Source organism: Lemur catta, chromosome 3 (assembly GCF_020740605.2).
Source record: "Lemur catta isolate mLemCat1 chromosome 3, mLemCat1.pri, whole genome shotgun sequence".
Classification (NCBI taxonomy): domain Eukaryota; kingdom Metazoa; phylum Chordata; class Mammalia; order Primates; family Lemuridae; genus Lemur; species Lemur catta.
In genome coordinates, this window is record NC_059130.1 from 112369184 (window position 1) to 112386072 (window position 16889).

General features: G+C 37.3%; 1 protein-coding gene across 11 annotated transcripts in view; it reads left to right on the top strand.

Annotated features, from left to right (window-relative positions):
* Positions 1–16889, top strand: part of EIF4G3 (eukaryotic translation initiation factor 4 gamma 3) — a 321219-nt gene that overhangs the window by 290054 nt on the left and 14276 nt on the right. For all 11 annotated transcript variants that reach the window (XM_045548492.1, XM_045548497.1, XM_045548500.1 and 8 more), the window contains 4 exons: positions 1412–1530; positions 5713–5885; positions 14517–14642; positions 15825–15906. In XM_045548492.1, coding sequence (XP_045404448.1) covers positions 1412–1530; positions 5713–5885; positions 14517–14642; positions 15825–15906 — 500 coding nt within the window. The remainder of the gene's footprint in view (positions 1–1411; positions 1531–5712; positions 5886–14516; positions 14643–15824; positions 15907–16889) is intronic.

Genomic DNA, 16889 nt, shown 5'->3' on the forward strand with positions numbered 1-16889 from the left:
TGCAAGGTCTGATGAATACTGTGGATCGCAGAGAGGTTCCAAGTACAGCTTCTGTAGTTTGAGCAGCATTATTTGTGCGACATGTGGTCAAACTTTGTCTTGCAGGATGATTGGCCTGTCTCTATTGCCCAGTCTCGGCTGCTTAATTGTAAGCATCCTCATCATTTCGTCTAATTGGTTGCAGTAGACATCTGCTGTCATCAACTGACCAGGTTTCATGAAGGTGTAATGGATAATACCAGTGCTGGACCACCAAACAGACACCATTGGCTTTTTTTGATGAAGATTTGATTTTGGGCTATGTTTCAACACTCCATCTTTGTCCAGCCATTTTGCTGAACGCTTGCAGTTGTCAAAAAGAATTAATTTTTCATCACATGTAACAATATGGTATAGAAATGGTTCACCTTTATGTTATGACAGCAAAGAAAGGCAAGCTTCAAGACGATTTCTCATCTGACGCTCATTTAATTCATGCAGTACCCATCTATCCAGCTTCTTTACCTTGCCAGTTTGTTTCAAATGGTCCAATATTATTGGAATAGTAACGTCAAACCTTGTTGCTATTTCACGCGTAGGTTGAGATGGATTCTCTTCCACTACAGCTTTCAGCTCATCATTATCCACCTTGGTGTCAGGTTGCCTATTGGCTCATTTTCAAGATTAAAATCACCAGAACGGAACTTCTCAAACCATCAGTGTACTGTGCGTTTGTTAGCCACATCTTTCTCACACACTTCATTGATATTTCAAGCTGTCTGCACTGCGTTGGTTCCATGACAGAACTCACATTCAAAAATAACACGAATTTTTATCAAAAATTTTGGTTTCACAAAAATTGCTGTAAAAAAAAATTTTGCAAGATAGTCACAAGCCAAGATGTGCATTTGAAAAACTGAGGATGTACCTTCACAATAAACATAAAAAAGAAGTGTCAAAGTGAAATATCAGAGATATCAGTTGTCAAACTTAGTACTTAAGGAAAATCTGACATTCCGTACTTAATAACCTAATATGTTCAAGCAGCTGCCCAAAGCCAGTGTGGCTCAGCACAGTGGTAAGCCAGGCCCTGACCTGTGTAGGACGATGAAGGCTCCTGTGTTCTTGATTGTCTAAGCAATGGGGAGCAGTCAAAGTACAGAAAGGGACAAAAAAGCTCTAATTAGAAAAGTGTATCATGTCCCTAAATCTTCAGTGTTGTAGATTATGAAGTTACTTAGTGCATAGCTATTCTAAACTAAAAGTTTTCTGTTTTCTCCTTTGAGGTATCTTATTTTGTCAAACTTATATCTATTAAATGCCTTTTCTGAAAAAACAATGTAAAAGCACATAAATATTGTCAGTCATCCCACCATTTTAACAGTAATTTTTATCATTTTTACTTTTTCACTTTTGTTTTTCATCTCACTAGTAGTGAAACCAGAAATTTCAGCTGTGTCAGCCCCTGACAAGCCTGCATTATCAGAAGAGGAGATGGAGAAAAAGTCCAAATCTATCATTGATGAATTTCTACACATTAATGATTTTAAGGTAAATGAGATTTTAAAAAACAAGGAGGAAAGAAAGCAACAACAACACAGAAAACCCTGTGACAGATAGATGTAATTACTTGGTTCTGATCTAAATCAGGTGTCATGGTGAACTGGTCAGACTTAGATTGAGTAATCCAAGTCCTACACAACTCTGTTTGCTTAACTCTGATGCATTTCTGCCTAGTACTCTCTTTAAATTGATACTGTAGTTCACAAGATCAAGTGGTGGGAAGAGAGAATGGGTACCAGTCCATCCCCACTAGGGGAAAACCAAATTGACTTTGATATTAATGAACGAAAACAATACATTATCATCATGAGGCATTCCTGGCACTCTCTATATACCTGTCAGGGTTCTTTACAGTCATTTTTATTGTCATATCCTTGATGTATGCCCAGCATTACTTTTTCTTTATTTCATCTGTGGAAAATGGAGACACTAAGTGATAAGCAATGTGCCAAGGTCAGACAGCCTAAGTCAAACATTTTAAGACATGGCTTTGAGTTTGCCCTTCTTAAGCCTTCCATTCTCCTTTATCTTCATTTTAACATGGTAGTAAGTAGGATAGCATGCTACCTGACTTCATGAGCCCTACAGTCAAATGGCAGAACGAGACAGTAAACAAATAACGCCACAGTTACTTAAATTGTAGTTACAATAAATGCTAGTACACCTATAGGGTATTGGGAAAGATCATATAACAGTATCTAGTTAAGTAATCTGAGGTTAAGAAAGGTTTATTTGTTAGAACTGTCTTATCAAAATATTTGTCAGATATATTTACTACTTTTGCTTTGGGATTATATTATTAAAAGTTCTTTCAGTCTGGGCTCAGTGACTCACACCTATAATCCCAGCACTTTGGGAAGCCAAGGAAGGAGGATCACTTGATGCCAAGAGTTTAAGGTTGCTGTGAGCTAGGCCGATGCCACAGCACTCTAGCCCGGGCAACAGAGCGAGACTCTGTCTCAAAAGGAAAAAAAAGTGCCAGGGAAGTTTTTGATCATGATTGAAGTAGAGAGGAGTGCTTTCCAGAAACCCTTGGAAACGTAGCAAAATAAATGAACATTAACTGGAAAGAGCCAATGAAGATACCTAATGTACTGTGATTCATTAGTCAACTTCCTGGAAAATGAGGAGTATTCTTGTTAACTGGCAGCGTAGCATTTTTTTTGCAAGGAAGTAGGGAGATGCAAAAGAATTACATGAAAATTAAAAGGCTAAGAAAGGTGAAAAGCAGAGATAGTAAGGAGGAAAGAAGTGAATATTGGCTGCAGACATAATTTGAAGGATGTACAAAGTCAGTGAGTGACAAACAGTTTGAAAGGGGAAAATATGACCCTGTAATAAACTGAAAGTGTAGGGAAAAAAAGACTTTAATCACACCTAAGTGCAGCAGGAAGACTCTAGACAATCATGAACCATAGGCCAGGCCTGCAGTGTGGAAAGGGCAGGGTCATTAAGACTTTAGAATTTCAGTGTGCAATGGACAAGGCAGCTGTGCCTGCAGAGTGATGAAAAGAACCAGGTGATAATGTTGGACATTTATTTACACGTAACCTTCCTGAAGTTGATATGATTATAATACCCATTTTTACAGGTAAGGAAACTGAGGTACAAAGATGTAAAGTACCTTGCTCAGGATCGTACTGCTAATGAGTTATCAGATTCAGGATTCAGGCTTCTAGCTTCAGCGCAGAAACTGCTTTATCTCATTACCTTTAGGTATTAGTGTGTCAAGCTAAAGACTTACAGAGCTCATTGTAAGGAAGAGTTTTTCCCTAACATCATCTTAGTAGGTGGTATTTTTACTAACTGTAATACAAATTAATATTTATTGAACTCTTTGTGCTTGGCAGTGTGCCAACTGCTTTTATATATTTTTTTATATATATTCCTCACAGCAAACCCTATGATGGGAAGTGACACCTGAGAGATTGTTACACTCCTAAACTCATACAGTAGTGAATGGCAGAGCCAGGATTCAAACATATCTCTGTCTACCTCCACCGTGTATGTTTTTAGCCTCTGTACAATATATTTATTGAATACCTGAAATATGCCTGCCATATTTGAGAGGTTACTGCCTCGGTATACCGTAATATATGTGGTGAACAACATAGTCTGGTTTTATGGAGCTTACATTCTAGTGGAGAGATACAGACGAGCCTGGCCCTTAAAATAGGTAACAAACAACAACTACCAAAAGCAAAATAATGTTTTAGTGTAGAAAAGTAAAATTAATTGATATAATAGGAAGTCAGAGAAGACAACAAGAGGTGTCCTTTAACTGAGAGCTTAAAGACAAGAAGAAGCAAACCATAAGGAAATCAAGGGCAAGTGCAAGGTTATGAACTGCTATGACAGAAGTACCATAAGATGGGATGTTGACCCCTCTGCAGACGCAGTGAATGAATTCCTATTAGAAGACACTCACTTCAAGTTAAATGTTGAGGATTGAATACCTGCATATTCATTTACACTCCCTACTGAAAAGGCATTATAATGATATTAATGGCCCTTAAAAAGAGGTAAAATCTCACAAGGATAAAGGGCCCAGAAAATAGACAGCAGCAACATTCTGGAAGTTGGAAGTTAGAAAGAGGAGTGGTAATTTATTTAGCATACTAAGACTGTGTGTGACATGCAGATGTGGCTAGAAATAAATAGAAAGGAATTGGTTGATTAAAAATATATATAAGAAATAGTTTTACATGACAACTGACCTGTTTTTAGTTTTATTTTTTTACCCCCCCAACCTGTTTTTAAAATGGCAATGTTATGAAAAGACAAAAAAGAGAAACAGGACTATTTTAGATTAAAGGAGTTTAAATTACATCAGGACATGTAAAGTCAGGTTCTCAATTGAACTCAACAACAATAAACACTATATTGGACATTTAGGGACAATTGTGGAAATTTGAATATGTACTATATATCAAACAATATTTTTATTGACATTATTGTATAAATATTCAATTTGGACATTCAGAGAAAGAAAACTGAATCTAAAAGTGAAGATATATAGTTGTACATTATACTACTTTTTTTTTTTACCGTGTCTTGAAGCTCAAATTGTACTACTTTTTAGTTTCTCTGTAGATTTGAAATACCTTTAGATAAAAAGTTAATGTGAGGGAGGCATTAGATACAATAGTGGGGAGGAGAAACAGCAGCAGCAGTGAGACTCCTAGATGAGCCTTCCTCCCTTCTGCAGTCGGGTGACTGCCCTTCTCACTTGCATCTTCCCACTTGGAAGAGCTACTTCCTTCAGAGATTGAACCAAAAGATTTTGGATTCCAGAGCAATAGTTGAGAGCAGGGAAGTATACTGCTTTACTGGTGATTCAGTGACCCTGGCTGCCAGGCTTTTACCCTCCAGACCAAAGACCTAGCTGGATCGCTCTACAAAGGACCACTTGACAAGCCCCACACCACATAACTTCCAAAAGAATTTTAATGTTTAACCTAACTGTATCACTTAAATTTAGCTTTTCTATGAAGGGGAGACCCTTTTTCATTGAAGGTTGTACAAATACTAACATACCCAGACAGAGTAACTTCTGTTGCCACATTAAGGCCTTTGAATCATGACATTGAATTTCTATTTTATAATATATACCATTTTCCATTTTTTAAATGATCATTAAATAGATAAACATTGTGTAGAAAAAGACATTTGAGTCTGGTCCTTTGATCTTTAATAAAATTGTTAACTTGGCTGGTCACAGTGGCCCATGCCCCTGGGAAGCCGAGGCAAAAGGATGACTTGAGCTCAGGTGTTCGAGACCAGGCTGACCAAGAGCAAGACCCTCTCTCTACTAAAAATAGAAAAATTAGCTGGGCGTGGTGGTGTGCTCCTGTAGTTCCTGCTACTCAAGAGGCTGGGGCAGGAGGATCACTTGAGCCCAGGAGTCTGAGGTTGCAGTGAGCTACCATGACAGCACTGCACTCTACTCAGGGCAACAGAGCAAGACTGTCTCCAAAAAAATTATTAAACATGTTAGCTTTATAACAACACATCATTTTTTTTTTTACTGAGCTATATATTATGTTAAACAAATATAAAAACTGTCTTATTCATGGAGTTTTCTATTGACTTTGTTATAAGTAAAAAGTTTTAACACTCTGGTAACACTATCCAAATTTTGGAGTAAGCCTTTATTTGCTGTTTGAACAGGAAGCCATGCAGTGTGTGGAAGAGCTGAATGCCCAGAGCCTGCTACACATTTTTGTGAGAGTGGGAGTGGAGTCCACCCTGGAAAGGAGCCAGATCACCAGGGATCACATGGGCCAACTACTGTATCAGCTGGTACAGTCAGAAAAACTGAGCAAACAGGACTTTTTCAAAGGGTTGGTATCATCCCCAAGAGTCATATTAAGTTAAAGTATTTAGCTTTTTCCATGTACACAATAATATGCCGATATAATAATATATTCATAATATATTGAGTACTGATATGATGGCATTTTGTAGATTGTGCTGGGGCATAATGGCTATCTTTTCATTTTCTAAATATTATTGTTAGACCCATATCATGATGTAACTAAGGTAGCAGAGACTCCTTAGCTTCAGGGAAACTCTGAGGCCTCCTTCACCAGCCCATTTACATTTAAATCCCTGCATATTCTTTGAGGAAAACAGCTTTTTTTGGGAGAAAAATATTGGAAAATTAACTTAAGCATAAAAGCCTATACTCTCAATAAACCATGGTTCTTTTGGTCAGGAAATGCTTGTCTGTCCACTCTAGCCCAATAGAAGGATATTTTACTCCACATTCTTAATGCTTTAATCTATTCCAGGTTGGTTTCATTTTATCTTGTCAATGGCTGGTTGGATGAGTTCTGCCTATCATTGGTGGTATATCCTCATTTGATCGGGTTCTGGTATATTTGTGATACACCATCATTAAAAGTGCATAGATCAGATTCCTTGTGGTGTAGTCACAGAATCTTACCAAGGTATATGTTGTATAACCAGTGTTTAAGATGAAAATTGCACATGGCAAAAAATTTTGTTTTAGGAGCCATGTTGTATCAAATGTAAACATAGACTCACACCCCACACTGACAGATTCCCACTGTCTAAGGGAATATAGTCCAGGTCTCAACATGGGATTCACATTTGTCATCTCATACTCACCTGGCATATGTTAAAGTCAGATGGCAGTAAGAATTCTATACTGCTCGTTCTTTTGCTCTCTGTAAATCTTTTTTGCCAAGCTCATATTATAAACTAAATGCACATACAATGAAATGCCACTGTATATCTTTCTGTAGTCATTTCACATGTGGCAAATCTCTTAAACTAATGTAACCATTAAATGCCACAGTTGAGTGTACTTAGGAACAACTATTCATTTGATTTTTCGAGGAATATGACATTTTCCTCCAGGTCCTAGAAAATTTATACTTGCCCATAGGATCATTAAAAAGTTGTATTTCAGTAATAAGCTGTATTTCTCTGAATTCAATGACTGCTTAGATTAAGGCATTTTGAACCAATTAACTTAGTAAGAAATTTTGGCAAAAGTTGCTGTGGTTTTTTGCCTTTAAGTAGCCAGGATAATTTCCCAGTTTTAAAGAGAAATCTGTGGTTCACTCAAGTAATCAGCCAGTGCCTATAGTAAGAGGAAAGGAAGGTACATATACTCTCACAAACTGAAGTCTGCCCCTAGCCAAGTTGAAACTACAGTTTCAAGCCCCTAGAAACTACAGTTAGGGTGATTATTATATCAATTTATAAATATTTATTTACTACCCAGACATTATTATTAATATGATATATTCCCCTAGAGAATTCTGGAAATGATAATTCTGAATTATTTACCATTTTCTGTCTCTTCAGACTATATTCAGAAATTGATTCAGGTCGGGTGCAGTAGCTCACGCCTGTAATCTCAACACTTTAGGAGGCTGAGGCAGGAGGATCACTTGAGCCCAGGAATTCAAGACCACCCTGAGCAAGAGCGAGACCCCATCTCTACAAAAAATTAAAAAAATTAGCCAGATATGGTGGCACACACCTGTAGTCCCAGCTACTCGGGAGGCTGAGGCAGGAGGATCACTTGAGCCCAGGAGTTTGAGGTTATAGTGAGCTGTGATGACTCTAGCCCAGGCAGCAGAGTAAGACACTGTCTCAAAAAAAAAAAATGTTTTTTTTAAAAGTTGATTCATATGTAGAAATCTCCCAGGAAGTGTGGTTTACCTTTTTTGGCTGTAATTGAACTTGTGACATACTAGCTTGGTTTCTAGGATATCTCAGACACTTGCATTTCCTTTTATAGGATCCCTTGAAGAAAAAGTGTCATATCCAAACATGGTGGCTACACTTTGGTTGGTGGTAGTGGTATTGCTGTTACTGTCAGTAACTACCACACTGTGACCCTTATTTAGACAGAAAATGAGATTAATACTTCTGCATCTCAGCAATTACTTCATCTTTCTCCATCCCTGCTTCCTTCTATAGCTAGACACAATGCAGTGGCTCCAGGACTGGATTTTGATATTTAGTTACACATAAACCATCCTTAGACCAAGACCTGTAGAAGTTGTGCTATTCCTTTCTAAATGGAGAGGACTGACAGTTTAGTGCCTGGCTTTTTCTAAGATGGAAGCATAGAGGTAGCCCCAGGTTGTCATCCACCAAGCGCCTTCTTGCAAGTAGGTCAGAATTTCACAGTCCCTTCTAAAGCCTTACTTATAAATGGTTCATACTCTCCAGAGAGGCAATTTCATTGGAGCCATGGAAATGCCCTAAATCTTTTGGGTTTTTTTTTTTATGCTTAAGCCCCAAAGATCTCTGTCCTTCCATGATATTGTGGAGGAGCATCTGAGATCAGCTTCCTTGGGTGATGCTGCTGCTTAGATACAACTTCTGAGCAAGCAGTCAGGGAAGCAGTTTCTGCCTGGCTCCCCAAGCCCGCGATGGCTCTGGAAAGCATAGAAAGCAGAAGGCCTCCAGGTGTAGTGGCCCCTGGTAAGCCAGCCATTTCTCCTTGCAGTTCCCTTCAGGATATACACTGCTACCAAGTAGTAAAGTAGGCAGGTTTCAAATAGGCTTTATAAATAAAGCTTAGGTCCTTTAAAATTTTTTCCTACAAATGTTTTATCAGCTGTGAGCATAATACTTGCTGTATGTGAAACATAGCTCCACAAAGACAACGTCAAGCAATCCTCTTGGAATTTCCAGGACTTGAATCTAAGTATTTTATGACACAAATTAGGTAGGTAGGTTAGAAGCATTATTGTATAGGTGCATGCATTTCAAGCAGTTTTGATACAGTCATTTTATGTCATGATTTCGGAAACTTCTTTTAAAAACTGTCTAGTAGATGATGAGTGAAGTTCGTTAACAGCCACAGAACTGGAATACTTTTGAAAGTGTAATAAACAACTGAAAAATTGAAGTTGACAGTAGACACAAAATATGAGCTCTACAGGAAGCTAGGTACAATAGTATTTCACTCTGAGAGATAATTGTTGGAGAGGAAATTCGTATCTCCTCCTTGACTACTTTCCTGTAACTTGTATTGCCTCTTATGGCAATTCTACCTTGTTGAAAGACATATGTACTAGATTCAGACGCAAAATTGCAGAAATACAATACTAATTAACATTGAATTCTCTATTTGTTCCCACAGGTAAGATCTAGTTTATTCTTTTTTGTGATAACCCTGTGAAGATGATACTGGAGTATAAGAAGGCTTTTCAACATTTTATGTATCTCTTTTTATAACCTGTAGTTAGATTATCTTATATCAGTCATCATAATACTTGACCAGTCTGATTTTTTGATGTCTTTACCATCTCTTCCTTGTTTATGTATAGCAAGATTTACATTTTTATTAAGTAATCATAATGAAAATTTAAAAAGATGCTGTTGACAATACCATTTTCTTTTTTTAACATTTTAATTGAGAAATCATAATTGTATACATTTATGGGGTATAGCACGATGTTTTGATACATGTATACAATATGGAATGATTAAATCAGGCTGATCACCATGTGATTATTATAAATAATCACCTTGCTTATTTTTTGTAGTGAGACATTTGACATTTACTTTTATTTATTTTGAAATACACATTATTATTGACTGTAGTCACCCTGCTGTGCAATAAATCTCAAAACGTATTCCTCCTATCTGAAAATTTGTACTGTTTGACGAGCAACTCCCCAGTTCCCCCTTGCCCACCCAGACCCAACTCTGATAACTGTCATTCTAGTCTCTATTTTTATGAGTTCAGCCTTTTTAGATTCTACATATAAGTAAGATCATGATTTTGACTTTCTGTGCCTGGCTTATTTCACTTAATGCCCTCCAGGTTTATCTGTGTTGTTGCAGATGAGACAATTTTCTTCTTTTTGAAGGCTTAATAGGTAATATTTCATTGTGTGTATATACCACATTTTCTTTTTCCAGTCATCTGCTGGTGGACGCTTAGATTCATTTTATATCTTGACTATTGCTGCAATGATGATGGGAGTGCAGATATACCTTTTGCATATTGGTTTCAATTCCTTTGGATATGTAACTAGAAGTGGGATTGCTGGATCATATGATAGTTCTATTTTTAGTTTTGTGAGGAACACCTATACCATTTTTCATAATGGCTGTACTAATTTACATTCCAACCAACAATGTACAAGAGTTCTGTTTTCACTGCTTCCTCACCAATGCTTGTTATCTTTTATCTTTTTATTAATAATAAAAGTCATTCTAACAGGTATGAGGTGATATCTCATTGTGGTTTTAATGTGTATTTCCCTATTGGTAATTCTGAGCACTTTTTTCATGTACCTGTTTGCCATTGGTATGTCTTCTTTTGAGAAATGTCTGTTCAGGTCCTTTTCCCATTTTTTAATTAGGTTGTTTTCTTGCTATTGAGTTGTTTGAGTTTCTTATGTATTTTGGATATTAACCCCTTATCAGAAGGATGATTTGGGCCGGCGCAGTGGCTCATGCCTGTAATCCTAGCACTCTGGGAGGCTGAGGCGGGAGGATCGTTTGAGCTCAGGAGTTCGAGACCAGCCTGAGCCAGAGCGAGACCGCGTCTCTACTAAAAATAGAAAGAAATTAGCTGGACAACTAAAAATATATAGAAAAAATTAGCCGGGCATGGTGGCGTGTGCCTGTAGTCCCAGCTACTTGGGAGGCTGAGGCAGGAGGATCGCTTGAGCCCAGGAGTTTGAGGTTGCTGTGAGCTAGGCTGATGCCACGGCACTCTAGCCCGGGCAACAGAGTGAGACTCTGTCTCAAAAAAAAAGAAGTATGATTTGCAGATATTTTCTCCCACTCTGGGGGTTGTCTTTTCATGTTGTTAGTTGTTTCCTTTGCAATGTAATCCCATTTTGTCTATTTTTGCTTTTATTGTCTGTGCTTTTGGAGTCACATCCAAAAAATTGTTTCCCAAACCAAAGTCATAGAGCTTTTTCCTATGTTTTCTTCTAGTAGTTTTACAGTTTCAGGTCTTATAATTAGGACTTTAATCCATTTTGAGTTGATTTTTATATATGGTATGAGATAAGGATCCAGTTTCATTCTTATGCATGTGGATAACCAGTTTTTCCAACGCCATTTGTTAAAGAGACTGTCCTTTCCCCATTGTGTGTTCTTGGCACTTTTGTTGAAAATCAATTGACTGTAAATGCATGGATTTATTTCTGGGCTTTCTATCATGTTCCAAGGGTTGATGTGTCAGTTTTCATTACAGTACTGATACTGGACTTCGGGTTATTGGTCCCCAAGTCAGTAGAAATTGGTACTAGATTGAGGCAAGCAAGGCTTTTACTAGGACTTTTCGTTCTAACAAAAAGGGAGACAGTGCTAGTTAAGGGGGCAACCAGACTGGCTCTCCAAACAAAGGGCTGGGGAACTTTTATGGGGTTGTAAAGAGGAAGGTACATGTCAGTTTTGAAGTCATCACATGTAGAGGCAGAGTTCTGTTGGCAGCTGTGCACTTGGCGGTCACGCTTCTTTAAGCATTACATATATCATTAGCATTTTAAATCTCCTCCCCTGGGTGTGATTTTTAGCATTAAAATGAGATGATGATGAGGGAAAAGTCAGGATATAGTCAGTGTGAGTCTCTTTCTGGCTTGAGGTGGTTAGATCCGGATAGGTCTGGTTTCTTTGCAGCCAGGTTGGTGTCAACTTCTTACTTCAGTGGTTATGGAAGGTGTTACTCAGGAGACAGACAATTTGGCCCCTTCTTTATATGGGTATGAGCTGAATAGCAGCTGTTAGGTCATTTGGTTTTTGCTCTTTTGCAGTTAATTAGGCTGGATCATGGTGCCCCATGTTTGCTCCCTTGGTCAGAAGTGAGGCTGTCTCAGTACCATGTTGTTTTGATTACAGTTGCTTTATAATGTATTTTGAAATCAGAGATTGTAAATGTTTCCAGCTTTGTTCTTTTTGCCAATATTGTTTTGGCCATTCAGGATTTTTTGTGGTTCCATGTGAATTTAAGAGTTGTTTTTTCTATTTCTGTGAAAAATGATGTTGGAATTTTGATAAAGATTGCATTGAACTTATAGATCACTGAGTAGTATGAAGATTTTTTTTTTTTTTTTTTTTTTGAGACAGAGTCTCACTCTGTTGCCCGGGCTAGAGTGAGTGCCGTGGCATCAGCCTAGCTCACAGCAACCCCAAACTCCTGAGCTTAAGCAATCCTCCTGCCTCAGCCTCCCCAGTAGCTGGGACTACAGGCATGTGCCACCATGCCCGGCTAATTTTTTTCTGTGTATATATTTTAGTTGGCCAGATAATTTCTTTCTATTTTTAGTAGAGACGGGGTCTTGCTCAGGCTGGTCTCGAACTCCTGACCTCGAGCAATCCACCCGCCTCGGCCTCCCAGAGTGCTAGGATTATAGACGTGAACCACCGCGCCTGGCCTTGAAGATTTTAATAGTTTGTGAACACAGAGTGTCTTTCAATTTATTTGTGTTTTCTTCAGTCTCTTTCATCAGTGTTTTATAGTTTTCAGTGTGCAGATCTTTTACCACCTTGGTTAAATTTATGCCTAAGTATTTTATTTTTTGTTGCTGTTGTAAATGAGATCATGAGATATATGACTTTCTGTGCCTGGCTTATTTCACTTAGCACAATGCCCTCCAGGTTTATCCATGTTCTTGCAAATGAGGGGTTTTCTTAATTTCCTTTTCAAATAGTTCAATATTAGTATTTAGAAATGCTACTGATTTTTGTATGTTGATTCTTGTATCCTACAACTTTACTGAACTAATTTATCAGTTTTAACAACTTTTTGGTGGACTCTTCAGGGTTTTCTACATAAGAGATCATTTGATCACCAAATAGAGACAATTCTATGTCTTCCTTTCCATTTAGGATGCCTTTTATTTATTTCTCTTGCCTAATTATTCTGGATAGGACTACCAGTACTTTGTTAAAAAGAAGTGATCAGAGTGGACATTCTTTTCTTCTACCTGATCTTAAAGGAAAAGTCTTCAGCTCTCCACCGTTAAGTATGATATTAGCTACAATGAACTGACTGATCAAGAAGTGAAAAACCAGGGCAAGAATATCAGTATATTTTAGTTATAATATGAAATGAAAATAACAGCAGATATGCTACTGAAACACCAGCATGGTTGCAATTGTCCCTTGGGCTCATTAACAGCTTAGCTAGCCCACAGAACATGTATTGGCAGGATCGAGTGATTAGCCCAGAAATCTTGGAGTCCAGCCAGATTATGTTCCATAAGTGGCACATTAACTAAGCTGAAAGTATGCACATAATGAGAGAACAGTCAAGTGTCCGTTACATCTGCAAATAGATATCAAATAATTACAAGCTGTGAGGTTAGTTGGCATTAAGGATTTATGAAACGCAGAGTTAGAAAATGTGGCTGGGCTGTAAACTGTTTTGAAATGGCAGCTTCAGAAAGGTTACCCTGCCTTGTAGTAGCAGCTTTTTTTAAGTGAAAATTTCAATGACATGTAGGCCTCTGAGGTGGGTAGAAAGAATGGCATACTCTGGCTAGCACCTAGAACTACAGTGGAAAAGCACACATTTTATAGATGCAGAGATCTGAAAGGACATGAATACAGATACCTCCTGCTCTTGGCCCCTTCATTTATTCCTTACAACTTACAGTTCCTTATGTCTTACAATTATGTGTGTGTCTGCTATAGTTAAATTCACTTCTATTTTTGTAATTTTTAATATATATGGAATAATTAACAAAGTCTTGAATTGTTTGTTTATACTTCTAAGAATAGCCAAGATTTGCAGCCCAAATATGACTCTGCTGGTAGTTTATATTCGATTTTCCTAAGTTTTATATTTAATTCCCATTTATTTTACTTTACATTAAGAAATATTTATATTTCATAGCACAAAAGCCTGAAACCATTAGCTTTTCTTTAGAGGTTCAACAGTTTATAACATGTAATAATTATAGTATTAATAATGTTGTCATACTCTTCTACATCCCTCCAGTTTTTTTCCCCATTGTAAGGTCCTTGAGACCAAGGATTTTTGTCTTTTCTTCTATTTATGTCTGGTCTGTGTTGAGTACTTCTGATGGACTCAGAGGATATGATATTCAACTATTCAACTGTGGTGGACTCCATAGTGTGGGATTAAATGGGATAGCTATCCTCCCGGAACTTTACAGACTGTCTCCTTTTCATCATTCAGTTCTTTCAAATGTCACTTCCATACTGAGATATTTTCTGACCTCCCTCTGGTACTATAGTTCATGTTCTTCAAAGTATTAGCCTTGTCTGCACGTATGTTTTTGTGTGTTCTATTCTATTCCGCCCGCCCTCCCCCGACGCTAATATAAGCTCTTTGAGAATGGTAACTTGTTTACCAGTCACTTTATGCCTAGACTAGTGCCTGACATGACAGGTGATTAATATGTTTTTGTTGACTGACTGATTTTTGGTCTCTCTATTTAATCTTACCTTTTCAATTACATTTGCATGTGAATTTTTTTCCTATTCTTTTTCAGTTTTTCAGAAACTTTGGAATTGGCAGATGACATGGCCATCGATATTCCCCATATTTGGTTGTACCTTGCTGAACTGGTAACCCCCATGTTAAAAGAAGGTGGACTCACCATGAGAGAACTTACCATGTAAGTAAGGCCTGTTTCTTTTGAGGTGTGTCAAGATAAACTGACACAGCACTCATCAGCTGGCTCTCTGGCATAGTGCTGTCCTGTTTTGCCTTTGAAGACTCTTGGATGCTATGACTCTTGAACACTCTAATCTTAGTGTAAAAATGTTACATTATACTAGATCTGCACTGGAGACATGTTGGGGATATGATAGCCCTTGTGATCTGTTGAGTGTAGCAGTGATTGTAGATATGGCTCCAGAATCATGTAACTGGAAGATGATTGCTTCTAGGAGCTTAATATTAATCTGCCTTTTGTATCTATCATTGCTACAATGCTATAAGAAGTTACATGTTCCCATTGTAGCCTGTCAGAGTGTGGTACCTGCATAATATATGCTTACGTTTATAGTAAAAGGAACTGAAATCTCAAGCATTCCTAGATTTGGATGTGAGTGGGGAATTGATGCTACATTGTATAGACCAGTAGTTCCCAAACTCTATTCTTCAAAACACTAGTATTTCCTCAAAATTATTTATCTCTTCAAACTCCGCATATTATGAAGTCCCCTTTTTTGAGATTCACAAAGCATATTATAGCACATTAAAGATTATGCAAATCCTCTAGTAAAACAAAACAATAATGTTAAAACTAGCTTTGTTTAATTCAACATTGCCTCACTTAATTGACCATAGAATCCTTTTTGAGGAATTATTGATATTATTAATATCCTGTGGAACACAGTTTGGAAAATACTGATTTTTAGACTATGAAAAACTTGGCCCCTTCTCTGTTTCATCCATATTCTAAAGAAAAACTTTCTTTCTTAAAAATACTTTGCAGGTAAGCTTCACATCTCCATCACCTAAGGTGCTTCTCTTCTTTTGACTTTCAGTGGAGCTTATGTAAATAAACAGATTACTAACGAGACTGATCTTTGTATTGCTTCTATCACCGAAGTAGTTAAAGAAAAAGGCAAAAACCAGGACTTCTAAAGTCCTTTTTCAGCTTCTCCATGAAGCATAAGGTGAACCTACAGTCTCTGAACTGCTGAAAATGACTTAGAGCATGGCCTGGAGCTTTGCTTGGCCAGTATTATTTAGGTTTCACGGTATCTTTTTTGGCACACATTGTTTGCCTGTGGTTCTAGAAGGGAGAATTTGTTCAGAGATACTTAATCACTGCTCCTGTCTTTTACAGAGAATTTAGCAAACCTTTGCTTCCTGTTGGAAGAGCTGGGGTCTTGCTTTCTGAAATATTGCACCTTCTATGCAAACAAATGGTGAGTGTTAAACTGAACGTCAGACTCAGCAACATATTAGGAAGGGGAGTGATCTTGACCTTGGGTTATCTGTGAATAGCTTAGGTCTCAGTGTTCAAGTAATTCTGTTTTATTTTATTCTTTGAAAAAAGAGTGGTCTCTGCTTCAGACTAGTTTCTTTCTGAGGTGTATTTGTCCTTCTGTATACTAATCTTGGGAAATAATTGTCTAATCTATACTAGTTTGGCATTATTCTAAAGAATCTCAAGATATGTTTTATTTGTGGTTGATAATTTTGTTTTCTCTTGAAACAAAATGGCTATATTATTTATACTTTTTAATAGATTCAATGAAAACTACTTTGCTTTCAGAGAAAGATAAGATCCATAAAATGATTGATTTTGTTATTTTTAGATTATGGGCTGGTAATCTGATTAAAAGTAGATGGTAAAACGATTGTGCAGGATGGTAAATTTCTGAAGTTAAATTTATTTTAGCTTAATAAATATTTACTGCACAATCATTCTCAGTAAAGCTATGCTAGGCTCTTAGTCTACAAAAATAACTAATCCTTTAGTGAATTTATAGACTAGAAAGGGAGACAGATAAATGTAACCCAATAATATCAAAAGAATATAGAAGTGCTCTATTAGACATCTAAGAGGTTTGGGCACATATTGTGGCATCTCAAAGGAAATGAAATGTCTAGGATGAGTGATGTCTAAACAAAACTCAAAAATGAAGATTTTGGAGTGATTTCTGACTTAAACCTGAGCAAAAGATACTGGGGTGATAGATTTCCATGCTTTATAGACATTATCCCTCTGAACCTCCAGAAATCCTTCTGCATTCCATTTGTGTAATGTAATAGTTATTCATAGATAGATGCACTAAATATCCTGGTTTCTAGTTCTCATTGATTATTATTTGAATACTCTTTGCTTAATGGCACTAAAATTTTTACTGAACCCCTAGTTTTTATGTCCAAAATTCTCTCCATGCCT